Source organism: Pteronotus mesoamericanus, unplaced genomic scaffold (genome assembly GCF_021234165.1).
Source record: "Pteronotus mesoamericanus isolate MK-2021 breed Mesoamerican mustached bat unplaced genomic scaffold, CSHL_Meso_final scaffold_21, whole genome shotgun sequence".
In the NCBI taxonomy this organism is placed as follows: Eukaryota; Metazoa; Chordata; class Mammalia; order Chiroptera; family Mormoopidae; genus Pteronotus; species Pteronotus mesoamericanus.
In genome coordinates this window covers 32,241,380-32,268,930 of record NW_026555310.1, presented here as the reverse complement: position 1 = coordinate 32,268,930, position 27,551 = coordinate 32,241,380, and the positions used below count along the sequence as shown (strand labels likewise).

The following is a 27,551-nucleotide window of genomic DNA, read 5'->3' as shown; positions in this document are numbered from 1 at the left end:
AATGAATGCATAAATAAGTGGAACAACAAATCAATGATTCTCTCTCTCTAAAATCAATACATTAAAAAAAAAAAAAAAGGGAAAATAGATCATGTTTTGGCAAGTGTGAAGGAGAATATGGAATCAGAACTGCTATATGTGGGCTTAGCAGGATATTGGTACCGGTTTTACAGGAAAGAAAACCACCTCAAACACCATTCAAAGCGTTGATATAACATCCACAGCATATATAGTGGTTTCCAAACTTTGTGGTCTCAGGGTCATCTTACACTCTTAGGAATTACTGAGGACCTCAAACACCTTTGTCAGTGTGGGTACTATCTATCAATGTCTACTGTATTCAAAAATAAACTAAGAAAACTTTAAAATATTTAATTACTAATTCATTAAAAAACTATTATATGTTAATATAAATACCACGCTTTTAATGAAAACAACTATATTTTCCAAAACAAACAAGATCATTTAATGCAAAGAGTGGCACTGTTTTATATTTGTACAAATTTCTGGCCTTTCTGTAGCTAAATATTTAGAAGATAGCTGGATTCTCAAACTTGCTTCTGTATTTAATCTGTTGTAATATATTGTTTTGGTTAAAATATATGACAAAAATCTGGCTTTACACAGATATATAGTTGGAAAGTGAATCAATAGTCTTTTCAGATAAGTTTGGGTATTCTTCTTTGATACTATAGCAAAACTCGAAAGTTAAGTAGTTTTTAAAGGTTAGTTGTGAGGTAGAATCTGCAGCAACCATAGCAATGAGCTTTTCATACTCTTAGGTTAAAATCCAGTGGTCTGTCATGTGCTCTGAATGGATTTTTTACCCAGGCATGACTTTTGTAACATCATGCACTGGTCATCTAGAAAATATTGGTTGTGTTTTTTAGGCAGATCTTCCAAATACTGACAATACATCATTACAATACAGTATCAAAAAAAATCACATCTTTTAATATTACCATTGCTTTTCAGCAGAAAAGTCATTGTGTATTGGGAAGTTGTCAAACTGATGGCAGTGGATACAAGTTTTCCAAAATTCTAATTTTCACTTAAAAGTTGGAGTTTTATCATTGACTACAAATACTGTCAATTATTTTCCTTGACGTGACAGGCTCACACTGTACATTTTTAAGAAACTATCCACCAAATGCGCATGTCTAAATAATCTGTGTCTAAGTTTGTAAGTCATTTTTTTTCCAAGTAAAAATGGTGTTCCATGAAAAAAGAAGCTGTTAATTCAACATGCAACTCAAGCAAAAGAGCAAAACTCTGCCTCCAGACAGCCCTGTACTTCAGAATGCAGAAGTGATTTGGGCGTATTCCTCATTTCTTCAGAATGTTAAAAAGATGTGTACTCAAGGGTTGAGATTTAATAAAATTCATAATATTTAGTGATTCATCAAAGACATTCCTTAGTGACACCGGCTTGTTTTTTGCCCGTGAGTGCATGGCAGTGACTGCTAGTGCACTTTTGTTCCCTTGCCTTCATCGGTGCTAAGGCCCCAGCCGCTTTACACACCATTGCTTTTGCACCATCAGTGCAAACATCAGCACAGTAACAAAGGCAGAAAACATCTTCGTATTACTATGAAAATAATTTTTGTCCCATGGATCCCCTAAGGGGTTCTAAGGGACTCCCCTAGGAATTCATAGACTCCACTTTGAGAACTGCTGATACATGGATTGATGTTTTGCCTCCATCTGCCTTCTTATAATGCCCAAGTCCTACAGTATTGTCTTCCTCCCTAGTTTCCTCAACTGCCTTGCTTGATTTTTTTTTTTAAAGATTCTCTCTCATTGGTTTTGAGAAATACAGTGTCCCTGTTCCTTTTATTTTTCTATTGAGATAATTTACATACTCTTCACCATTTCAAAGTATAGAGTTCAGTGGTTTTTGGTATATTCACAAGGTTGTGCAACCATCCCCACTAATTCCAGAATGTTTTCATCCCCCCCAGAGAAACTGCATATCTGTTCGTAGCCACTCTCCATTCTCTCCTACCCCGGCAACTATCAATCTCTCTTTTGTCTCTATGGATAGGCCTATGCTGGGTATGTGGGCCTGTTGTGTCTGTGTCTTTCAGTTAGCATAATGTTTTCAAGGTTCATTTATGTTATAGCACATATCAGTTATTCATTTTAAAAAATATATTTTTATGTTATTATAGTTGTCCCAATTTTTCCCCCTTTGCCTCCTTCCACCTGGCACCCACTTTCTCTCCAGTAGTCCCCCCTGCCTTCATTCATGTCCATGGGTAGTGCATAGTTCTTTGGCTTCTCCATTTTCTATACTATCCTTAACACCTCCCTGTCTATTTTGTACCTACCAATTATGCTTCTTAATCTCTGCACCTTTCCCCTCATTCTCCCTCTTCCCCCCCACCTGATAACCCTCCAAATGATCTCCATACCTATGACTTTGTTCCTGTTGTTTGCTTAGTGTTTTTTTTAAAGATTCAGTTGTTGATAGTTGTGAATTTGTTGCCTTTTTAATGTTGATAGTTTTGACCTTCTTCTCTTTCTTAGAAAGTCCCTTTAACATTTCATGTAATAATGGCTTGATGATGACGAACACTTTTAGCTTTACCTTGTCTGGGGAGCACTTTATCTGTCCTTTCATTCTAAATGATAGCTTTGCTGGATAGAGTAATCTATGTTGTATGTCCTTGCTTTTCATCACTTTGAATACTTTTTGCCATTCCCTTCTTACCTGCAAAGTTTCTTTTGAGAAACAACTGATAGTCTTATGGGCGCTCCTTTGTAGGTAACTCTCTGCTTTTCTCTTGCTGCTTTTAAGATTCTCTCTTTATCTTTAAGCTTTGGCATTTTAATTATGATGTGTCTTGGTGTGGTCCTCTTTGGGTCCAACTTGTTTGGGACTCTCTGTGCTTCCTGGACTTGTATGCCTATTTCCTTCATCAAGTTAGGTAAGTTTTCTTTCATTATTTTCTCAAATAAGTTTTCAATTTCTTGCCCTTTCTCTTCTTCTGGAACCCCTATGATTCAGATGTTGACACGTTTAAAGTTGTCCCAGAGGCTCCTAAGCCTCTCCTTGCTTTTTTGAATTCTTTTTTCTTCCTGCTGCTTTTTTTTTTCTCCCCCCCAGAGAGGGCTGTATCCAAGGTCCCTTAAGGCAACCCATACTAGCAATAGGCTGCGTACACTACCAAGGATGCTACTGTCTGCAGACATTGCACACCAGGCCCTCATGGGTAAAAGAGCTTGGTCGGCTTAATTGGCTGCAGTTCTTCCTGCTGTTCTGATTGAATGTTTTTTCCTTCCTTATGTTCCAAGTTGTTGATTCAGATGCCAGCTTCCTTCCCGTCACTGTTGGTTCCCTGTAAATTTTTCTTTATTTCTCTTAGTGTGACTTTCATTTCTTACTTTATGTTGCTGCTATACTCAATGAGTTCTTTGAGCATCCCTGTTACCAGTGTTTTGAACTCTGCATCTCATATGTTGGCTAGCTCCGTTTTGTTTAGTACTTTTTCTGGAGTTTTGTTCTGTTCTTTCATTTGGGCCTTATTTCTTTGTCTCCTCAATTTGGCAGCCTCCCTGTTTGTTTCTGTGTATTAGGTAGAGATGCTTTGACTCCCTGCCTTAGTAGTTTGGTCTACTGTTGAAAAAGCACATGTAAACTGTGTGGGGCAGAGCCTTTGGTAATTACCAGGGTGGGACAACCCACACAGAGCTGTGGCTCTGTGTGTAGGGAGGCCTTGGTGAGGGGACTGTGCTGCTGCCTGGCTTCTGGAGGTTTGTCTGGCACTCCCCGTTTCAGTCACTTTACCTCCTCCCCGTATGCAGCTGGCTCCCTTCCAGCTGTGCCCTGCTGGTGAATGCCAGAGTGGGTGGGTTTGCTTACGTTTTAAGATTGTGCAGGCTTTTTAAGCAGAGTTTCCTGAAAATCCAGCAATTTCTTCTGGCACCCAAACTCCAGCTAGTTCTTATAGCCAGAAGTTATGGGTATTTATCTTCCTGGTGCTAGAACCCTGGGCTGTGCAGTCTGGCCCTCAGCTGGGATTGCGCACTCCCAAGGTATCCTTCCCAATTTTTATCTACCACATGTGAATGTGGGACTCCTTGTGCCTGTTCTTATGCTGCCGCCTCTCCGTGCCACATTGTTTCCTTATCTTTTCAGCCATCTCTGAGTCTCTGCCCCTTCTCCCTGACTGGATGAATGTGGCTTCTCTAAATCCTTGGTTGTCAGACTTCCATACAGTTCAGTTTCCTGACAGTTCTGGGTATTGTTTTGAGATTTAGTTGTAATTCTTTTTGTGGTTGTGTGAGGAGGCAAAGCGTGTCTACATACACCTCCATCTTGACTGGAAGTCCGATTCTTCCTTCTTTTTAATGGCTGAATAATATTCCAAAGTGGACAAACGACATTATTGGTTGATGGATACTTGGGTGGTTTCTACTTTTTGGGTATTACGAAGGAGACTGCTATGAATATTTGTGTACAAGTTTTTGTGTGAACATATATCTTGAGTTCTCTTGGATATACTAGGGGGGACCCCCCAAAAATCGGAATTTACTTATTAAAAATTTTATATTTATTCTTACATGTTTAAACTTCAGTCATCTTCAAAGTATTCTCCATTTGATGCAATAGACCTATCGAGACTTTTTTTTCACTGCTCAAAACAGTTTCTGAACTCGCTGATTTCGATGCCTTTCAGTGCTTCTCCCGTTTTTTGTTTCACCTCTTCCACACTGGCAGAACATTTCCGTTTGAGGACTTTTTTCACCCGGAGAAACAAAAATAAAAATAAAAAAAAGAGGCTTGGGGAGAGATCAAATGAATAGGGAGGGTGGGGCATGGGGGTCATGTCATTTTTTGGTCAAAAACTGATGAACATTCAGCAGGTGTGCTTGTAAATTACCCATCATGAAATGAGTAAACACATTGAAAGAGTCTTCAAAAAAAATTTTCACTGAAGCTGACTGAAGCCTCTCAGGGCACCAGCTGGTACACTGTTACAGATGGGTTCCTAGAAAACTCACCAAGCCAGGGAAGCTTCTACAAGGGGCCTGCCCTGCAGAAGATAATTCCAGTTGTTTCTTTTTTTTTGTCTCCCCTAGTATGCCACTCCTTGATTATTCTTTTGTTCTCTAACCCAGCACTTCTCAGTGGTATAGACAGTTTAAAAAATTTCCCATCCATTGTGGACCAATACTTTTTAATCTTATTTATTTTTTTATTTTAATATGTTTATTGATTTTAGAGAGAGAGAGGAAGGAAGAGGGGGAGAGAAACATTGATTTTTTTTTTTTTTTGTTCTACTCATTTATGCTTTTATTGGTTGACTTCTGCATGTGACCTAACTGGTGATCAAACCTGCAACCCTGGCACATCAGGCTGATGCTCCAACCAACTGAGCTACCTGGTCAGGATGGACCAATACTTTTGTAAAATACAAAGTCACAGGCTTGGATGATGCGACACTGTCAAATTGCTATAGAAGTTCCTAAATGTTTACTCTTACTTTCTGTGTTTACTTTCACTGGCAAATGGTGGCCAACTGCAATTTCAATAGGTTGTACCAATCTATATCTTTCTTTGCCTCTTTCAGTGAAGGCTTGTTTCTGGCTCTTAAATATGGCTGACTTCCTGTATTCATTCCTGGCCTTAATTACTATTGCTATGCTGCTGCTTTGGAAACTACATCTACTGTCATGTAACTCAATGCAATCTTTATGCCAAAAACAAATCCACATCTTTAATCCTAACTTCTCAAGTTTCAGTTCCACATTTCCTACTTCCTGGCTGGACATTTTTAGTTTACTATCTCATACAATCTTATACTCTATAAAACATGACTTTCCCCCTAAATCAGCCTTCTCTTGGCTTCTTTGTTTATGAAATAGCGTTAGCATTCTCTGTGTAATTCAACCACATTCAGAAGCTTGAAGTTGTCTTGCTTCTTCTGTTTCTTTGGTCCTCTGTATCTTGTCATCAAATCCTGCTGATTCTTCCTTTGCAATGTCTCTCACCACCATCACCCCCATTTTCCTGTGCTACATGTGCATTTAAGGCCCTCAAGCACTGACCTTTAAACTCTTGCAGTTGCCTCCTCCTTGATCTCTGCCTGCAGCCTCATACTCCCAGTAATCCTCCACCAGAGAACTCTTCTTCAGTTCCTGCTCAGAAACCATCACTGACTCCCAACTGACTACTCAACAGAGTACCAATTCCGAAGCTTAAGATTCAAGGTCTACCTTCTAAACTACAGTTCTAGTTAAAGCTTCCATTTCTCCACTTTGACTAAAACTGATTGTGTTTTTGCCCAAACATGTCTTGTACTTTTGTCCCTAAACTTTAGCTCATGCCAATTACTTTGGGTGAAATACTTCCTCCACACCTCTACCAAGTGAAATGCTACCCATTCCTCAAAACCCAATTCAAGTGTCTCCTTCCCTAAGGCTGCCTCTGACCACAATGAACTCATAATCCTGTGTATTATACTTTAAATGAATGGCATTTAGGACTAAGACTCTCATTTGGCCAATTATTATTTACTACACAATATGTCATTCTGTACGTTTTTGTTTTGCATTAAAATTTTCATGTTTACAGTCCCCTTTCCTGTAGGCCCACTAATATCTTTGGATTTCCCACAGCACGATATATCCTGTACACCTTTTGTGACAGACTGACTAGTAGTAATTGACACATAATAGCTGTGTGATCCTGGCTGTCTGTTTCCTCACCTGTGAAATGGGGATTATTACTAGTACCTGACTCAGTGAATGGCTGTAAGGACCAGAGGGGATAAGGCATGTGAAGTAATTAGCACAGGGTCCAAAATGTTCTAAGTTTCACAAAATTATACAAACACACATTCACCTAAAATTAGAGGGAGATAAAGCAGGCCTCTGAGAAATTCTGGGGCAAGTCGATATCGAAGCTTCTGAATCTAATCTTCGTTCTGTGTGACAATCAAATGACTAAGGGATTTTCCTTTCATCTGTTTTTCAAAAGAGGATTCATATCATATTTAAAAAAATAAGGGTATTGATTATGGCATGACAAGAGCGCTTTTTCTAAAATGCAATGCATTACTAAATTAAGGCACTGGAAGGTTAAAAGAACATGAGTTTGGTGTTAAGACAGATCTCAGTTTGAATGCCTGGTTCTGTTACTTACTAGCTGTCACCTCAGGTTGGTTGATTAGTTAACCTTTTTGGGCCTCAGTTTCATCGGTAAAATAAAAAACTACGTTAGGATTTGTATATTAAGCCTAGTACATATTAGACGCTCAATAAATGTGAGATTGCTTCACCTCTGCTTTAACAGTGAAGTACCCAGTGATTTCATCCAGTCACATGGCTTCAAATATATACCATCTGTTTGCTGATGCCTCCCAAACTTTCATCTTTAGCCTAAACCTTTCCTTGAATTCCACACTTGTATAGCCCACTTGACTCTGGTAACTGCCTAGTGGATATCACAACTTTAACAAATCCCAAACTGACCCACAGACATATGTCCCTCAAGAAACCCTCCCCTCCCTTAGTCTTCTCCATTTCAGCAAACAGCAACTTACCCTTCTGTTCTCTCTGGGCTGAAACCCTGCAACCTTGCCATCCTTCTTGACCTCCCTTCCCTCCACCCTCAACCCAATCAGTAAGCAAATCCTGCTTGTTCTACCTTCAAAAATAAACCCAGAGTCTAATCACTTCTTCCCATGTGTGCAAGTCAATACCACCTCTAGCCTGTATAGTTCGAGTTGCCTCCTGACCAGTCTCCCTGCCCCTGCTCTTGCCTCCCTTCTGTCTATCCTTAACGCAGGACCCTGGGGGGAATCTATTATAACATAAGTCTGATCTGCTCATTCCTCTGCTCAAAACCCTCAGGTCGCCTTCAGTCTCACTCAACAAAAGCTAAAGTCTGACCAGAATCTAATCTGTTCATCCCTTCCCCACCCCACCTTTCTCTGGCTCATCTTTTAATCTCTGCTTCACCCCAGCCATAAAGCTGGCCCTTCCTAGAACATCAAGCAGGTCCAGGTGTGTAGCCTTCACGTAACAGGTTCCTTGCCTGAAATGCTCTTTCCACAGATGTGCTCAAGTCACTCCTTATAGCCTCTCTCACTTTAAATCTTTACTAAAAAGTCACCGTATCAGTGAGACCTTCCCTGACCATCTGATCTAAAATTGCACATGTTCTCCCCACCTGCCACCAATCACACTTCCTGTTTTTTTCCTGCGAGGCTTTCCTCTCAGCACTTATTACTCTTTCATATACTATATATTTTACTTATTTATCAGTCTTTGAAAGCAGGGGTTTTTGCCTATTTCCCTCCTTAGTGCCCCAGTACCTAGTATAGTTTTTGGTACAAAAACTGTTTGTTGAATGGATGAAAGAATTAATAAATTAATATTATAGACAGCCAATAAAATATTTATTAAGCATCCATTATGTGGTCAGCACTGCATTAGGCAAAAAGGGGGATATGTTAGAAATTGTAAGAGATGCTTAACTCTTAAGGAGCTTTTTAGATAGAGAAGAAATATCAAACAATGGTGTTCTCTAAGTGCTAACTGCACAGAATAACCAAGATTAGAGTGGTTAGAGAAGACTGAAATCAATTCTGACCAAAGCATTTAGAATAAACAGAGAAGACAGAAGAAAAGGGCATTTTATTCCGAGGGAGGGGAATAATGTAGTAAAAGAAACAGGGGCAGGAAAGAGCATGGAATAGTCACCTCAAGACTATTTCCCCCCCAGGGAAATAGTAACAAAAATGAACTAAATGGTTTGGAAAAATAGGCAGAGTCTGAAACTGATCTAACAGGAAAAATTCAGTAGGACTGACTAGATGTGGGGATGATGGAAAAGGATGAATTAAAGGTGGTTAAGCCACTGCAATGGTTTTCAAACTTTTTTTTTTCCCTGAAATAGCCCCTAAAAGAATTCTGGAAAACCATATAATCCCCTTTCACATTGTTAGGTTGCCACCTAACAGTTGTAAGTATAAACAATAGCAAATGATGTGTGCTTTTGCTAAGTATATGGAAGATGTGCTTTAAGTACATACTGAAAATGTCTGTCATGTAATCCAAATGGCAAACCAACCAGTCTGATCAGTCTTACTTTCTGTCAAAGAAGGTCTAATTTCACTTTTTTTTTTTAATCCTCACTTGAGGACATTTTTTTCATTGCATTTAGAGAGTGGGAGAGAGAGAGAGAGAGAGATAGAGAGAGACACTGATGGGTCACCTCCTTGTACACACCCAGACTGGGAATTGAACTGACAACCTGGGTATGTGCCCTGACCGAGAACCGAACCTGCAACTTTTCAGTAACAGGACGATGCTCCAACCAAGTGAGCCAACCTGGCCAAGGGCTAACTTCATTTTTAAACTCAAATAAGTATGTTAATACTTCTCCCTCATGACAGCTATCTTATTTCTGAATTCTACTTTTAAGATGGATAGATATGCAGAGGGTTGCCATGAGTTTGTTGTTTAAATAAAACAAGTGGCTGCTCCTCTTTGCTTTACTTCTCTGGTGTCCTGTGGAATTTTTATACCCTGCAACAACCCATGACATCTTTTTTCCCTTTTCAGGCTGGTAAAAGGTGACTATAAGAAAACTGGGAAAGAACCTTTGGAGCAGACAGTTTCAAGCATATCAATTTTAGAAAGCAGTACATCTAGAAGTTGAAAATCTGGAAACTGATTCCCTTATCCATGCCTATGTATCCCTTGGAAGTCTTTGTGTACCCCTAGGGTACATGGACCCCAATGTGAAGACCATGGACTTCAAGGTTCCACGGCTCCGAGGTCAGAAAGAAGGTGGTGTCACTGCAGAGACTCAGGGACTGGAGGAGAAAGCTCGTGTGAATGGCGGGGTTGCCCGTGACAGCTGAAGCCAGGAAAGAAGATAAGCTCTCATTGGGACAGGCCACAAAAGGGCAGGCCAGGGCTGTCTTGGAAAAATGCCTGTATTTAAGGAAGTGTAAGCAAAAGAAGCTGAGATAAAACAAACAAACAAAAACCCCCCCAGGAAGGTAAATCAGGATAGTACACATGTGAGAAAGGAAGAAGAATATTTCAGCAGGAAAGGAGTTATAGAGTGTTACAGAAGCCACGAAGGGCGAGGAAGAGGACAGCAACACTGAACTTCAAAATGAAGTCATCAGTAATCGGAAACAGCAGAGCATGACGAATATGGGTACCAGAAAAGGGGCAGGGGAGCAGCGCAAGGGAGGGAGTGGATAAAGAGGAAATTGTAGGCCGGGTATGAAGACGATTCGTTCAAGGAGTTGGGAGGTAAGCCTTTGGACAGGGTGTGTAGTGAAAATCTCTAAGACAGAGATGTCCTATCCATATCTGTTTTATGTAAGAAAAGTGGTAGAGAGGAAAAGGACTGTATCTGCACCACAGGAAGGGGGATTCTCCTCAGGGGGAAGGAACACCTGGCTCTCCTTGAGCCTGGAGGGCAAGGCAAGGAGGCTGGTACAGAAACGTGAAAGGCAGATGAGGAGGCTGACAGGAAGACCCTTAATTTCCTCAGTGAACGGGCACGGTGGGCCATCTCTCGGGAAGAAGGGCAGTGTGGGGGAAGCGGAATGAGACGGGGGCTTGCGGGGTCACGCAGCTGGACCTCAGAGAATTAATCAACCAGGGATAATGCTCTCTTTTTGCAAAAGTCACCAAAAATATAAGCGGGCAATTCCTGAGCTATGGGACATTATTCATTCTTCTTTCTTCATTAGTTAGCATTATATAGGAACATAGCAGAGAGCCCTGACTTTTGATTTAAAACATCACTGTCGATTTACGGACATCAAATATGAGCAGCTCAAACTGGGGCAGTTGATGGAGGCTGCAAGATCAAACATAGCATATCTACTAGATGTTTTGAGGGAAAAATTTAAGTAATTCAACTGGTCAGTAACTTAATTGTATTAAAACAGATGATACAAAATGGAATGCAAAGTTCCCCTGCATTTTAAAGATATAACAGGAGACTTCAAGACTTTGTATTTTCACAGCCACTTTATGCTAAAGAACCTGGAGCCCCTGAGACTATACATTTATTTAGTCTCCTACCGTGGAGAACTAAATAGGGAACTGTCCATGAGAAAACTTAAGAAACTCTGCTCAAAATCCGTATTTTTATCCCTTCCCCCAGATTCAAAGGAAGATGTTCCTCCCTTGTTTTTAAACACTTCCTCCTTCCCTTTGATCCCAATCCTCTGAATTCTACCCATACCAGTCATACTTGGGAACTTCTTTTATGATCTTCCTTGCTAACTTCCTTATTCTTTTCTTTTCAATAATAACTATCATTATCCTCAATATCAGAAACTAACCTTTATTGAACACTTACAAGTCATGCATTGAATTAATATACTTTACATGTTATCCCACTTAATCTTCATAACCACTATATGAGGTAAATAATAAATATTCTTCTTCAGTTTATGAATGAGCAAACATATCAAAGTAGTTCTCTAACCTGTGCTGATTAGCTAGTAGTTGATGAAGCTGGACTCTAACGCGTATTCTCACCTCTAAGTCCGTGACTTGGCCCCTCAGCACAGGACCTCTTCTCCCTTTGGCTCCGCACGGGCCCTGCGTGTTACCCCTCCAGCCCGCCCCGCCCCCCGCCCCTCTGCTGCTGCTTCTGGCTACGGCTCATTTTCACTTATTCCTTTTGCAGTCAGTCTCCTAGAATCTTGGTCTAACCCATCACCTCTATTTCTTGTCTGCTCATTTCTTCCTTAGCCTTCAGCTATGTGGCCCACGTCACCTCCCTGAACTTCACCTTCACTTCTTGTGAGAAGACCTGGTTTAGATGGCCAATGGTCTCCTTAAAGGAGAGCAACTGAAACTCATCTCAAACTCAAAATTTATGCTTATAGTTGGGCATAAAGGATTGAAGACACAGAATCTCAAAAAGAGGTTATGCCTGTCACTGTTTTAGGAATTGTTTACTGATAAGAGTAAAGCCACTCTACGGAATTTCTAGTTAAAAGAGTCTCACCTGGAGGTTGTGATTTTTCTAGACTGTGGAATGTTACCATAGATAATGAGTATTTGCTTTGGGCAATATTAGAAGGCCACATTCAGGGTCTGTCTGCTCTTTTATCAAATTTCAGTTAAGTTTTTCCAAGAATCACAGACTAGAATGTAAAATAGGACTGCTTGCTGATGTTTTGAACATGGATTTTTTGTAGTTCTTTGTAGTTAAAATTTTCACATGATAATTTTCTTATTATTTCTACTTTGAAAATCTGTCACTCAATTTTTTTCTCCTCTTTCACCAATGTGGAAATTCCTTGTGTTCAAAACCTATACAGAGAAAAGGACAAAGACAAATAGGCCCTGCTTAATACTATTTAAGTGATAAGTAACAAATTAGGCACTTAACAGGCCAATACACCTTTTACATTCTGACAATCCTCTCTAGCTAGAGCTGAGTCATATGCTGAATGGTTATTTACTAGATATGCCGATTTTTAGAACTGAAGAAACAAACCTTAGAAATCACAGACTCCAAACCCTTTATGAGATAGATAAGAAACTAAGGCCCAAAGGGGGTAACTGGTTAACCCAAGGTTAATAGAGCACAACTTAAATTAGAATCCACATCACTGGATTTCCACTGATATTCTTGCCACATGCCTTAGCACTTGGCAAGTACCTGCGAGTGAATCAGTATTAACAAGCTATGTACTTTTAAAACCACAGCTGTATTATTCTTTTGATTTCTTAATAACCATCTGTATACTCCAGCACCTGCGTACAGATATGTGCACACCCATGTTTATGTTTGCCTATCTTCCTACCTAAAAGCATTTAAAGACTTCATTTTAATGTTAAATACAGGTGCTTTCCCATGCTTTCTTTGTTAATCTAATCCTTGGGGGAAACCATGTCCTAACTTCATACTGTGTAGTAAGAATGTAGCAGTTTACTTCTCAAAGTTAAGTCCAGCTGAGTGTCTCAAACATTTAGGCAATTGTGGTATAAAATTTAGGATAACTGAAATAAGTGATCAAAATGACCTGAGAATAGCCCTGGTTGGTGTGGCTCAGTGGTTGGGTGTTGTCCTGCAAACCAAATGGTTACCAGTTCGATTCCTGGTCAGAGCACATGCATGGGTTGCAGGCCAGGTCCCCAGTTGGGGAAGCAACCAATTGCACATCGATGTTTCTATCCCTCCCTCCCTAAAAATAAATAAATAAATAATGAATAAAAATGACCTGAGAATAAAAGGAGAGAGAGGACATTTTACAGGCATACGAGTAGCCCTGACTGGTGTGGCTCAGTGGACTGAGCACTGGCCTGCGAACTGAAGGGTCACTGGTTCGATTCCCAGTCAGGGCACATGCTGGGTTGCTGGCCAGGTACCCAGTAGGAGGTGCTCGAGAGGTAACCACACATTGATGTTTCTTGACCTCTCTTTCTCCTTCCCTCCCCTTCTCTAAAGATAAATAAATAAATAAAATCTTAAAAAAAAAAACAAACCCCAAAAAACAAAAACGTAGTGTATGTTAGTTGTGAGAAAGGGTTGTTATGAATGTTAAGAAATAATAGTTTTTAGTCATTTAACCCAACCAAACAACCTAAATTTAAACTGCCCCACAGTCCTACCAAAGTATTTCTTAGTCCTGGCTGGGTAGCTCAGTCGGTTGGTGTCGTCCCAATATACCAAGGTTGTGGGTTTGATCCCCGGTCAAGGCACATAGAAGAAACAACCAATAAATGCATAAAAAAGTGGAATAACAAATTAATGTTTTACTCTCTCTCAAATAAATCAGTAAAAAATATTCTTTGCTCCATTTCAGCCAAGTGCTCTTAATAAACAAGGCCTTCTTAAGCTTAGTGCTAGTGACTGATATATACACATGTTGACTGGTGAAACCTGCTGCAAAAGCTAAAAGGTTAAGACACAACCAGACTGACTTTGGTGTCACCAATCCCCTTTATTGTCATGCCACAGGAATCAGACACTCACTATCAGAACTAATAGGTTCTTACTAGCTTCTTAGCCCAGGAAAAGTTAGTCATCCATCAGTGGCAACCCTGCCGGAGTATTTCAAGTCTGATGAAGGGGCAAAAGGGACATCGAGAATATTATCCTTATGTTTGAACACCTGGATTATATTTTTCTATATAACTAGAGTTTGTTCAAATGGTCACATAGTTATTTTAGATAATTTTTTTTTTGTAAAAAATTCTACAAAAATTTATAGATCGAAAGAATGTTAAAGCTAAAAGAGGCTAATGACTGGCATGTCTTCATTTTAGTGGAACAGGGATAAGAGATATCCAGACTGACTTTGAGGTGCTTTAAGACACTTACATGCCTTTACTAGGCATAAAATGACACCCTTGTTGCCTATATTCAGTGCATTTTATCATACTTTTATTCTTTTTAAGTTAGTAAACCACATGTTAGCAACTTCTAGTTAGATTATCTGATGGAGTATAAGAGACCTCATTTTATTGCACTTCGCTTAATTGCACTTCACGGGTGTTGTGTTTTTTAATAAACTGAAGGAAAGACCCTCCACCAGCAAAAAGATTGCAACTTGCTTTATTGCAGTGGTCTGGAACTTGGAGATATCTGCAATATCTCCAAGATATACCTATAGAACACTCCTGGGCTCAGCTCAAGAGTAATCTAGTTGAGCAGTTCAGTTCTGGCCCACACCAGATGGGTCAGTTGGTTGGAGTGTCGCGCTGTCCATCAAAAGGCTGCAGATTAGATTCCTGGTCAGGGCACAGATCTTGCAGGTTCAATCCCCATTTGGGGTGTGTAAGGGAGACAAATGAATGATTTTATTGCTCACATCAATGTTCCTCTCCCCGCAACCCACCCCATTCTCTCTCACTCTTTAAAAATCAACAAACGTCCTTGGGTGAGAATTAAAAAAAAACACCCAAACAAACCTTTAAAAAATAGAAAGAAATTCAGTTCGGCAGCTTTGGCTAATTACTTAAGATTCTTTGTACCTCAATTTCTTCATCAGTGAAACTGGGAAAATACCAGCCATCTCATAGGCCACTGCACATATTAGAAGAGAAAATATTTGTAAAAGCATCATACATGTACTTCTTTTAGGTCACTTTAAAAATATTTATCCCATGTGTGGGCAAATATTTTATATAAGCCCTTCTATACCTGATTTCTTAAAATCTGAGTATTCTTTTACCTGGTTTTAAAATCTAAAGTCCCAGGCTCAAGCCTCTAATCCAGGGGTGGGAAATTTTGGCCTTTGCCCACCTCAATCTGATTTAGCTAAATCAAGCCTACAGCAACTTTCAAAAATAAAGGCCTGTGAGTTGCATCCTGTACTCCCAGGAAGCTGATTTTCCAAGAAGCTACTAAAGCTTTAGTTTCAAGGCCCTTTATTTACATAGGCCCCTTTTCAAGTCATGGGGGCAGGGATGAAGGTGGAGGTGGGAGAGAGCAACATGTTCACAACTTATATTTTTGTAAAACTTGTAAGGCTCCCCCCTCCCCTTAAAGAAGGTCCCCAAGATTATATAAACCTCAGGTCCTACAAATCATTATTAAAAAAAAAATAAAGTAAAATCAACCACTACAACAAAAGTAGGCATATGCCAGAAAATTCTGTTACTCTCAGAATTCCCAGTGGAAAAAATGGTTCTTTGGTTCTTTGATCCTGTTGTGACTTGATCTGTCCGAGGGCAGATCTGTCCCAGCCCAATGGTTGCCCTGTCGCACTGCCAAGTGACTAATGAGCTGCTCTTGCTCCAACCCCTGCTGCCCAAATACTTGTCCTGATAACTTTCTTTAGAGTTGCAAATTTAACCTTTGTACATACACACAAGGTAGCTAAGACCTCTTTTTCTTAGCAGGTATTTCAGCAAATAAAAGAATAAACTCATTCTCACCCAGTTAAGATACTAAGAGAAAAGATAACAGCATCATATCCTCTAATTGTCTGTTCGGAATCGCTCTTCCTCTCTACCTCTGTGATCATACACAGTCCCCCTTCATTTTTTTTTTTTAAGTGTACAATTCTGTGGATTTTAGCATATCCACAGTGCTGTGCAACCATCCACACTATCTAGTATCAGAACACTTCTATTACCTTAATAAGAAACCCCATACCTCCTAGCAGTCCGCTCCCAATTCAACCCTCCTCTCATCTCCTGGCAACCATCAATCCACTTTCTGGATTTACTTATTCTGGGCATTTCATAAAAATGGAATCATACGGTATGTGGTCATTTGTGTCTGGCTTCTTTCACTCTGCTTAATGTTTTCAAAGTTCATTCATGTTGTAGCATGTATCAGTATTTCATTCTTTTTTATGGCTGCATAATATTCCATTGTAGGAATATAACATTTTGTTTATGCATTCACTAGCTGGGGCACAATTGGGTTGTTTCCACTTTTTAATTAATATAATAATGCTAGGAACACTATGTGGAAGTTTTTGTGGTTAGCATATGCTTTCAATTTATTTACATATACTATATGACCAGGAGTGGACTTGCTAGGTCATACTCTAAACTGTTTAATTTTAAGAAACTGCCAAACTGTTTCCACAGTGGCTGCACCATTTTACGTTACCACCAGCAACACATGAGGGTTCCAGTTTCTCCACACCTTTACCAATGTTTGTTTATCTGCATCTTTCCATGGGCGTATTGGCATTTGTATGTCTCCTTCAGAAAAATGTCTATTTATATCTTTCAGCCACTTTAAAATTGGATCATTTGTCTTTTTATTATCGAGTTATGAGAATTCTTGATATAGTCTGGACACTAGACCCTTATCAGATATATAACTTACAAATAATTTTTCATTCTGAGGGTTATCTTTTTACTTTCTTGACAGTATCCTTTGATGCACAAAAGTCTTTAATTTTGATGAAGTCTAATTTATCCCTGACTTTGAAACTGGAAATAATCTCCTTTCTGTATCAATACCTCACTATTACTTTAAGACTTGGGAATAATCTTCAAGAATATTTAAAAAAATATATTTTAATATAAAATAAAAATATGAACACTTTAAAATACAAAACAAAAGGGTAAGACTTGGAGAAATCTGGAGCTTTTGGTGAGATGATGACCTAGGGTCCCATAATTACTCTGTTAGGCTCTTGGTGTAAGTAATAGAAATGCATGCTTTCTAGGAGTTCCTATGTTTAGCTTTTGTTGTCTAGTTTTTCAGAAGGGCCAACGAAAAATTAAGAAGTGGAGTTAGATTACTCTTTAGCTAAAGACTGAGGATTTCTAGTTAGCCATTGTGGTTCAATATTTTCAGTCAGGGGCCCTGTATATTTGTACTCCAATTATAACCAGTCTTTTCACTTTTACCTGAGGTATAGGCTATCGGAGCCTTAAAGCACACTGTTCCAGCTGGCCTTTTCTTGCTGGCTTGCAAACAGAAGTTTTATTTTTATGGACAGTAATCCAGAGTGGTGTCCAAGTCCCTAAGTTTAGAATTGCTATCATAGCAGAAACTGAAAACCTCGAGAGCTAGAAGCTATTTTCCATGTCTATATGGATGTCACTTCTCATTAGAGCATAAACAAATATATAGCAATTAAAACTTTAACCTCCTGGGACCTCAGTTCTTTATACAATATATGCACATAAATCCTCATTTTTTTATAGTGAATTCTTAATTGCCTGCAAAATTACTATCTTACATTAGTAATGTTATATAGCAGATACGACTATGTATGCTTTTCTTACGAAAATGTCATAGCAACATGGATACTTGTACTGAAAGCAACTTTAATTGACAAAAGTTTTTATTTTTTAAAAAGATTTTTACTCATCTATTTTTAAAGAGAGAGAAAGGGAAGGAGAAAGAGGGAGAGAAACATCAATGTGTGGTTGCCTCTCACATGCCCCCCACTGAGGACCTGGTCCGCAACCCAGGCCTGTGCCCTGGCCGGGAATAGGGCTGGCGACCCTCTGGCTTGCAGGCCAGCACTCAGCCCACTGAGCCACGTCAGGCAGGGCTAAAGAGCTTTTTATTTTTAAACTTAGCCTATGGTTAGAGTGGGTCATTTTAATAGTTTACTTGATGACTTCATGTGAGTCAAGAACAAAGCCTGGGTTTGATTATTTTTGGCCTGATCTTCTACTCACTTTCTGACAAGCTGTCCCTATGTTACTATGCAATGGCATATCTGTTAGAAGCCTCAATTGCTAAGAATTGTGGTACGTGGTTCTTAGGCAGACTCTTCCATTTAAGGTGTCCAGAGTTTCATGAACCTCACTTACCTTCATAACCACTGTTTGAATAGGGAGGAACTTAGATTTGAAACCAGTCCATTTTAGGCCACAGGGAAGCTCTTATCCAGCAATTATTTAGTCTTATTTTTAGTGTCTTACTTGACCAACGCCCCTCCCTACTGCCTTCTCATTTTGAAAATAGGGAGAAATAAAGATGTATATAACATCTTATGGGTTACTCAAATTATAGATAGGCTTTGCAGTGCTTCAAGAAGCTATCACTGCTTCACCAAGAGAACTCCAAGTGGGCCCTAAATCTTCTGGCCCTTGACTTCAGCAACTGCTGGAAAAAAACATCAACACACATACACAACCATACCTTAAAAACTCTACAAGGAGGACAGTTTGCTTAGAACAGTTCTCCCTGGCAGCCTTAACTAGGGCACCTAATTTTTGTTAAAGCTACTAGTCTCAATTTATTAACTATATTAAGAAATGTGAGGTCATCAATTAGAAGAATTCTATATTGCTCAAGGTGACTGATGCAGAACAGAAAAGGAAAGACGGAGCCATTTGTCCAACAACCTTATGAAAAAAATGCCTCTCTATATTTTTTAAGTTGGTCACTTTCAAGATTTTATTTATTTTTAGAGAGAGGGAAAGGGAAGGAGAAAGAGAGGGAGAGAAACATTGATGCTGTCAGAGAAACATTGATCAGTTGTCTCTAGTTTGTAGCCCAACTGGGGACCAAACCTGCCTGCTAGGCACGTGCCATAACCAGGAATCGAACCTGCAACCTTTCACTTTGCAGGACTCTGCCCAGCCAACTGAGTCATACCAGTCAGGGCTTGTTTCACACATTTGATGAGAAGATTAAATATAGAGGCATTTTTGCCCTGACTAGTGTGGCTCAGACGTGTGCCAACCCACAAAGTGAAAGGCTGTGGTCTGACTTCTGGTCAGGGAATGTGCCGGAGTCCGGGCTTGGTTCCTGGTTAGGGTATGTGCGAAAGGCAATTTATCGATGTTTCTCTTCCTGTCTTTCTCCCTCCCTTTCTCTCTCTCTAAAAATAAAAAAATAAAATCTTAACACAGAAAGTGTGAAACAAGTGGTGTAGGTAATCATGATAGTTATGATAATAAAATGATGATGTAATAATGCTATAATGATATTAATGATTCAGTAATAATAATATTTGAAGAATAGCAAGGTATGCTAGCAAATGGGAAAAACTAAGGTATAAAGAACCTGAGAGCATTTTGTTTATTCTAAGAATCACAAGATATAATGACATTTCAAAAAGTTTATGGTACTATTAAGACATCAAATTTTACAAAACAGATACTTGAAGAAATACAGTCATGTGGTATTTAATGACAGGAATACGTTCTAAAAAATACATTATGATGCAATTCCTCACTGGGAGAGCACCACGTACGTACACAAACCCAGATGGTACAGTTTATTGCTGCACAAAATAACACATGATTAAATCAAGCACAAGACAATGATACAATCATGAGACAAAGTAAACATGGTAAACAGCAGAGTATCAGGAGGCTGGCCGCGTCACACAACATACTGTTTCACAGAAAACTATTTTTGTAAGTAGAAAAAGTACACTCTAAAATAATAAGTATAGTATAGTAAATACATAAACTAGTAACATAGTTGTGTATTATCAAGTATTCTGTACTGTACCTAACTACATGTGCTATACTTTTTTATGATGGCCGTGCAGTAGTTTGTTTACACCAGCATCACCGCAGACGTGCCAGTAATGTTATGAGGGCTACAACATTGTTAGGAATTTTTCGGCTCCATTATAATCTCTTGGGACCACCACTGTTGTATGTGCAGTCTGCCTTGACCAAAACATTGTTGCGCGGCGCATGACTGTGTACTGAACCAGTGATCCTCAGACTTCAGGGTAATCAGTATAACCGGGAAGGCCTGTTAGAACAGATCCCTGGGCCCCATCCTCAGAGTGTCTCATTCAGTCGGTCTGGGGTAGACTTGAGAATTTGAATTTCTAACAAGTTCCTAGGAGATGCTGATGCTGCTGGTGCCAAGACCACACTTTGAGTCTCCTTGGAAAGGAAGGAGACAAATACTTATTGAGGGAAAGGAGAGGACAATTATTTAAAACTACCTTGGGTCAGGCTTGGTCAACAGTTTACACAGTTTATCTCATCGAGTCCTCCCAGCATCCCAATGAGCACTGAAATGCTTCTCAAACTTTTCCAGGGCAGAGGAGAATGAACATATCTGCTTAAAGAATGTGGTTCTCTAGAAATAAAGAAATTTCTTTGATAACTATATGATTTTTAAAAAATCATGTAAATTTTGCATTGTTTCAAAATATTGCTGCTTGTTACAAATTAAAGGTAATTTAAAAATTATTTATCATGATAAATTGTCTAATTCTTGACCTCAATGTTTTAGCAAGTTTGGTCTTTGGGAATATTAAGAAATGAACAGCTGAAATTTAGTAATTACCTAAGGTGAAACACGTGGTAAAAATATTTAATCCAGAATGTGCACCTAGATATCTAGGCCTGAAGGTCTCTAAAGGCAATGCACATCCTACCTTACACTGTCCCCTACTTCCCCACACCTGAAAGGTCTGCTGAGGTTTTCTCTACTACTCCTTTATGGATCCTTTATTGTTCTAGCCAAAATGGACTGCTTGCTGTTCCTCAGATGTGTCTCACTTTTCCTGATCTTCACACATATGCTCACTGTTCTCTGCAGCTGTAAAGCTCCCCTTTTTATCTCTACCTGACCAGAACCTTCATTCTCGTTAAGGCTCAGTGGAAATGCTATTTTCTTTCTAAAGACCAAATCCCATGTTTTAAAGTTTGTTGGACAGAACACCTCCAGTGAGTTCCCATCGCTGCCCAGACAGATTTAATGTCAGTGGGTATGTAATTATATTTGTTAAATTAGCCTGTGCATATAATCTCATGGGCTTTAATTCACTCACGGCTCTGCAAAGAAATGATTCTATTTGACATTAAAGTTAAACTGGCACTCAAAACATGAAATTTTGTGCAATGTAAGATACTGGAGTACAGATAGGTAACTGGAAAACTATATGAAAAAGAAATCCCCAGCCCTGACCGGTGTGGCTCGGTTGGGCGTTGTCTTGTCAAGTGAAAGGTTGCGGGTTTGGTCCCTCGTTGGGTGGAGAACTAGAGGCAACTGATTGATGTTTCTCACATTGGTGTTTCTCCCCCTCTCTTTCTTCCTCCCTTCCCCTCTCTTTAAAAATAAATACTTTATATTTTCATTGCAATGCTACCTGAAGAAAGCTTTTTGCATTGAAAAAATGGATTTAGTGCTGAAGGGCCAGACCTGACTTTGGTTCAAAGGGATTTAAATTGCAGAACCTTTTTTGATTTTAAAGGTTGCTAATAACCACCGTGAGGCTAATTTTTAACCTCTGAGGAATGAACCTTTACTCCCAAGTACACTTTTGACCAGTCTAACCACAGCCATGGCCCAGGCTGGAGAACAAGCATCCTACGCAGCGTGGCCATCTGCTCCATTTGGCCGCCTCCAGCTTTGGAAGCTGAGAGATATCTCAGATGCTGATTACGTCTGGGTTTAAACACAGAGTGAAGAGAGAAAAGGATATCAAGGGCATTTATCTCCACCCCACCACACGCTCCTCCCAATTTGCAGTAGGTAAAAAGCAAGGACTCCAGAGTGAGGTAGACAAGGGTGTGACCTTAGGCAAGAGAGAGAACAGTACTGTAATTATCTTAAGGGCAACTGACAGGTTTAGCTGGGGTATTGTTGAGCACTTTTAACAATGTCTGGTACATAGCAAATACTTAGTGAATGCCAGCTATTATTATCAACAAGGGGGTAGCAACATACTCCAACACGAAGTAGGCTCTAGTCTCTCCTATAAGCCTTTCCATGGCATTTCACTCCCTCCCTGATTCAATTATGATATCAATATGGACTCCTAAAGCTGTATCTTTAGCTCAACTTCTTTCCTGAGCTTAAGCCTAATGGCTTCATAACTCTCGAGACACCTAAAGGTGTCCTTGGAACCTAAAGCAAATCCAAAACTAGATCATTACCTGGAAACTGAAAAATATCTAACTTCCTTCTTGACTCTGCATTTGTGAACGACACTGTCACCTTTTCACCTATCCAGGAAGATGGGCTGAGTTTTATTTTTAAACTAGTACTTAAAAAAAAAAAAGATTTTATTTATTTATTTTTAGAGAGAGGGGAAGGGAGGGAGAAAGAGAGGGAAGAGAAACACTGATGTGTGAGAGATATATCAACTGATTGCTTCTTGCATGCCCCTAACTGGGGACCTGGCTCACAACCTGGGCATGTGCCCTGCCTGGGAATCGAACTGGCAACCTTTCTGTTAGCAGGCCAGCACTAAATTCACTGAGTCACACCAGCCAGGACTTAAACTACTTTTTATTCTCCATTTAATCAGCTGCCAAGTCATTCATTCACACATTGACTTTTTCAACAAATATTTATTATGCCTCTTCTGTAAGCCAGGTACCATGTTAAACTCTAGGTATACTGTGGTAAACAAAACTTACATTGTTTCTGCCCTTATCTACAAATATATAATTAAAAATTAGAATATATGCTTGTAAGGAAATTTCAGTAAGTATGAGGAAGTACAACAAAGAACATACTGTAAGAAGAGGGTATCAGGAAAGAACTTTCTGAGGAAGTGATGATTTGCACTAAGACTTGAAAGGCAAAAAGGAGTCTGTCAGGTGAATAACAAGTGAAAAGCATTCTAGGCAGTGCCATGAGGATGAGCAGGTCCAAAGGCTTTGAGATAGGAAAGGGCTTGATGTTTTTTTCTGAGAAACTGAAAAAAGGCCACGGGGCTGAAAGGTTGTGACCTTGCTTGAGAGGAGGCTGGGGCAGCGGGCAGGGGCTTCCCAGCCGGGTGTGAAAGCCCCCGCAGGGCTCAGAGCGGGAGAGGCACAGCATCGGGCCACTCTGGCTGCTTTTGGAGAATGGACTGGAGGGGACAAGAACAGAATTAGAGACCAGTCAGGAGGCTACTTGGGTGGTTCTGGGGACAGATGGTCAGTGGCTGTGGTGATGGAGAAAAAGGGATGGGGAAAAACTGAGACACAATTTGGAGGTAATATTGATTGGGCTTGGTGACTGGGAGGTGGGGAGATGACAAGTCTGACTCTTGGGTTTCTGGCATGAGGACTGTGCAGGGGGAACTGTTTACAGAATCTACCTTTCAGAATATTCTGTATTCCAAATATACCTCACACAAGATCCCTCGTTCGCCCTCTTGGTGCAACCACCTTGCTTCCAAGTAATTATAACTATTCAGGTTATGTTCCCTCTCATTAGATTTCCTCCCTCTTGTCTATGTCCGCTTCAAATTACCCTTCATGGTATTATATTCCTATTACAGCTGTGGTCACATTATTCCCCTTTCAAATATTTCCAATGGCTCCCTATCATCTACTTAATTAAGTACAAACTCCTTACCTTGGCTTTCAAGGCTCTGTAACCTACCTTTTCAGTTTCATTTTCTACCACTTCTCTACTTAAGTCCTGTTTGAGTCAAACTGGACTACTCACTGCTCCTCGAAAGTGTCACCACACATTACTACCTCACTGCTTTTGCTCATGCTATTGCTTCTGTCTTATCAGCGCAATCTGCTGAAACCTTACACAACTTTCAAAGTTCATTAAAGATCCAATTTTTAAATCTCATAAAGCTTAGTAATTCTCTATGGCCCTCAGATAACTGCCTTTTATTGTGGTTATTAGAGTACTTGTCTCATGCCCATTCCCTACCCCCTAATAGACTGTACAGAGTAGCTTTGAGTGCATAGCTCTGCTACTCCTACTGCACCTCTGCCCTTGCCCTTGCAGGGTCAAGCATAAGGCTTTACTCGCTGTAGGTGCATTTTATTCAATTTATTTGGATCGATTCATGTTGTTATACTAAGGAGTGACAAAACCCGAGCTGTGGAAGAGGAGAGGTTTTCCAGTAGCACTTGCCAGCCCCAGAGCTCATGGCAAAATTCATCTTCCACCAAATTTCCTGCAATCATACACAAGATGTACACACCCTCCTTTAACAGTTTTCTGGCTATTCACAATATTCCAATGTAGCAGTCCTCATAAGCTTACTTGTTTCTTGAGATACTGAATATTAAAAATAACAGCCGCTAACTCGGAATTTTTCAAGCTACTAGTTGTAACCCATTAATGGGTCATGAAATCAATTAGTGGGTCATAAACAATACTAAAAATAAAATAGAAAATATGTAAGCACACTGTCTACAGTAAGGATAAGTAGTGTTCCCTGAAACTTTTGTTGAAAGTATGTGTCTACACATATGTATGCACTAGGTCATAACGTAAAACATATTTCTTACCGTCAGTCCCAGTCAAAAAGTTTTGAAAGCTAGTGCTTTAATGTTCTCCAGCTCACCCCAACATCAGCACACAGAATTCAAGCAGGGAAGTAAGATGCTAAGGACATAGTTAGGAGACTATCTAATTCAAAACTATTCACACCTTAAAATGTGAATGTCTGATATACCTAACTCTTCCCTCAGGGCATCTGCGTTTAGGTGCTTTTAACCCAAATTAATATTGAAGTCAAAGAAAGTGAGCCAGAAATAACTTTGGACTACAGGTCTTCCTGATACCTATAGCAAGGAGTTCCCCAAGAGAGTTGAGTTCTGGAACCAGGAACTCCATTGCTGAAAGGTACTGGTCTCTAGATTACAACATACAGAAATGATAATATGAAACAGATTTACAAACAGAATGCAGTCCATCTTCCATGCCCATGTCAGGGTTATCAATTTATGTCTGTCTGTATGTATTTAACTATTCCTAAAAAAATACAATCCTCCGTATTCACACGGAAGAGCTATGCCTGATATGAGGCAACACGAAGACCTAAGTTGATTTAAAAATGAGAAATGCTATGAGTTACTTAAGGCAGTGGCACATGTGAGATAGGAAGGGGAAATATCAGAAACAGTAGAATGGGCAAGAGGACTCAAGAGGGGAGGATATAAAGAGAACAATCTCCCGGTCAGTTGTATGCCCTATGACAGTACATAGTAGTTACCCATCAGTACCGCACAGGTAGTATTTTACTGGCAGCACAAAAAGGATGAATTTTAAATCTTAATTCCAGCCCTGGTTCCATTTAACAAGCTTCCCATTATAAACTGTTGCTACTTGTGTTACATTCTTAATTTATAGTTGAGAAATCAATGGTGAGCTTCCTAACTAATGTAAACATTCCTAATTGTCAATCACAAGCCCAGCAAGTAAGTGGGTCAGAAACAGCAGTTGAAGGAGTGGGAAGTTGAAAGCTAATGTGGTGCAAATAACCCTAGATGGGGGTGCTGATACATTTGGGTTAGATCTGGGTGATACTGAGGAAGTCACATAACGTAAGGTCCCTTCCACCTCTAACATTTTACAGTTCTACACAGGAGGGAAAAGGCAACCTTTACTTGGAAGAAAGATCATCTTGGTTTGATATGTGATAGGCAAATGGCAATGATATTAGCAAAGGTCGTTTAAATATGAATTAATGCCTCTCCCATTATCGAGATCTGGTTAACATTCTTGGATGATATTACATGTCAATGTCTCTACTGACAACTGGATAAATTCCAAACTTCTTTCAGGTATTTAGGACCTCCACAACTGCCCAACTTTATTTGCAACTTCCTACTGTTCTGTTCTCTCAGCCTTTGCTCTGTCCCAGTCCTGTTTGCTTAATCCTCCCCGCCCCACTCTCCTACCTGAAGTCCCATAACCTTCATAAAATCTTCCAACTACTCAAATAGTTATATTTCCGTTCTTGACCTTTGAATTCATACAGCACTTTACAGCAATCCTGTCAGATAGACAGTATTGTTTTCATGCCATATTTAAGAAAACTGGGGTCTACAGAGGTTAAGTGGCTTGCCCAGGGTCTCAGTTTCTAAGCAGCATGCTGCTTCCACATACTAAAAAATTTAAAAAAACCATGCAGGAAGGAGGCAGTAAAAAAGCCTATAAACCATTTATAACACAGATTGTTATGACACAAATTCACATACACCACATCCTTTGAAGCATACAGGTAATGAATGCGTGGGGTAGCATGGATAATTTACAAGGAGGTTGTCAGTCCTGTTTCCCAAGCCCAGTATTAAACGATTTTCAGTGTAAACGACAGGTGGGTGCTTAAAAAAAAAAGCCATATGGTATAAGAATAAAATATTAGAAATGAGATGAAAAAGAGATGAAAGTATAATATAAGCTGACAATGAACAAAACAGACACTCAATGTGGGGCTGCAGAAGCCCACAGGGCTAAAATACTTAAGTTAGGGGGCCTATGCTACCAGTAAGAAGGGTGTCTGTGAGGTCAGGTACAGAGGTGAACAGAAGTAGGTTTACAGGTGGTTGTATGGAAAATAATACAATAATTAATAAATAATAACAAACTGTTTCACATACTCACTACTTTTGCCTACCCCTGTATTAATAACAGACAGCAGTGCACATGGCCAAAGAGTAGAACTCAAGAGAGACAAATAAGGACAGGTCATGGGGACATGGGGTAGCTCAAGGCATGTTGAGAGGAGGGTGGTGCCGTCAAATGAAGGGTACAACAGGGATCGAAGAAAGGTGAAAAGGTGAAGAGGTTCAGAGGGCACAGTACCCCCAGACTCGAAACAAGACTTGTCTTTCAATAGCTGGATGGCGTGTTTTAGCATTCACATCCGCACCCCACAAAGCCCTCCTGGCTGGCTCTGGATAGAGAAGGAGGTCAAATTCCCATTCCCCGCGGACTCCACGAGAAGGCGGAAGGAGGCACGAGGGTCCTTACCCAGGAAGATGGAGATGATGAGCCGCAGCGCCTGTTCTGACGCGCCCAGGGACGTCGCCAACTTGTTAAGGCTCAGATCCTCGAAACCCCACCGCAGCACCCTTGCCAGCTCTGCCACCGTTCCCATGTGCCCCTCAGCAGCGGACGCCATCTTAGCTCCGGGTGCCCCCAGGGAACCCCTCAACTCCCTGCGCCCCGAATGTGGGCACAGCGCTACAGCTTAACCCCCAATTCCGGCCCGAAGCCCGCCCACGGCGTGCGTATTGGCTGCAGACCCGCCCAGGGGCTCCAGGCGCTCCCGATTATTGGTCGGTCCTATTAGAGGGCGGGGTCTAACGCAGCAAGGTAGGCAGAGGGCGGGGCGGAACGTTTGTAATGCAAAGGTGACTCCCGCCGAGAAAAAACGAGGGGCTGCCAGGGAGGGCTGGGCCTGGAATCAGGAACTAGAGTTGTGATTGGAAAAGTCTAAAGCCCTCGGCAA

At 40.2% G+C, this 27,551-nt stretch overlaps 1 protein-coding gene and 1 non-coding gene across 2 annotated transcripts in view; both read right to left on the bottom strand.

Moving 5' to 3' along the window:
* LPCAT3 (lysophosphatidylcholine acyltransferase 3) overlaps positions 1 to 27,278 on the bottom strand; it is a 37,180-nt gene extending 9,902 nt beyond the window's left edge. The window contains exon 1 of the mRNA XM_054591472.1: positions 27,071 to 27,278. Coding sequence (XP_054447447.1) covers positions 27,071 to 27,221 — 151 coding nt within the window. The 5' untranslated portion in view covers positions 27,222 to 27,278. The remainder of the gene's footprint in view (positions 1 to 27,070) is intronic.
* Positions 3,114 to 3,248, bottom strand: LOC129085169 (small nucleolar RNA SNORA70). Its single transcript, XR_008530669.1, has one exon. It is a non-coding gene; the product is annotated as a small nucleolar RNA SNORA70 (small nucleolar RNA).
* Positions 27,279 to 27,551: the final 273 nt, after the last annotated feature.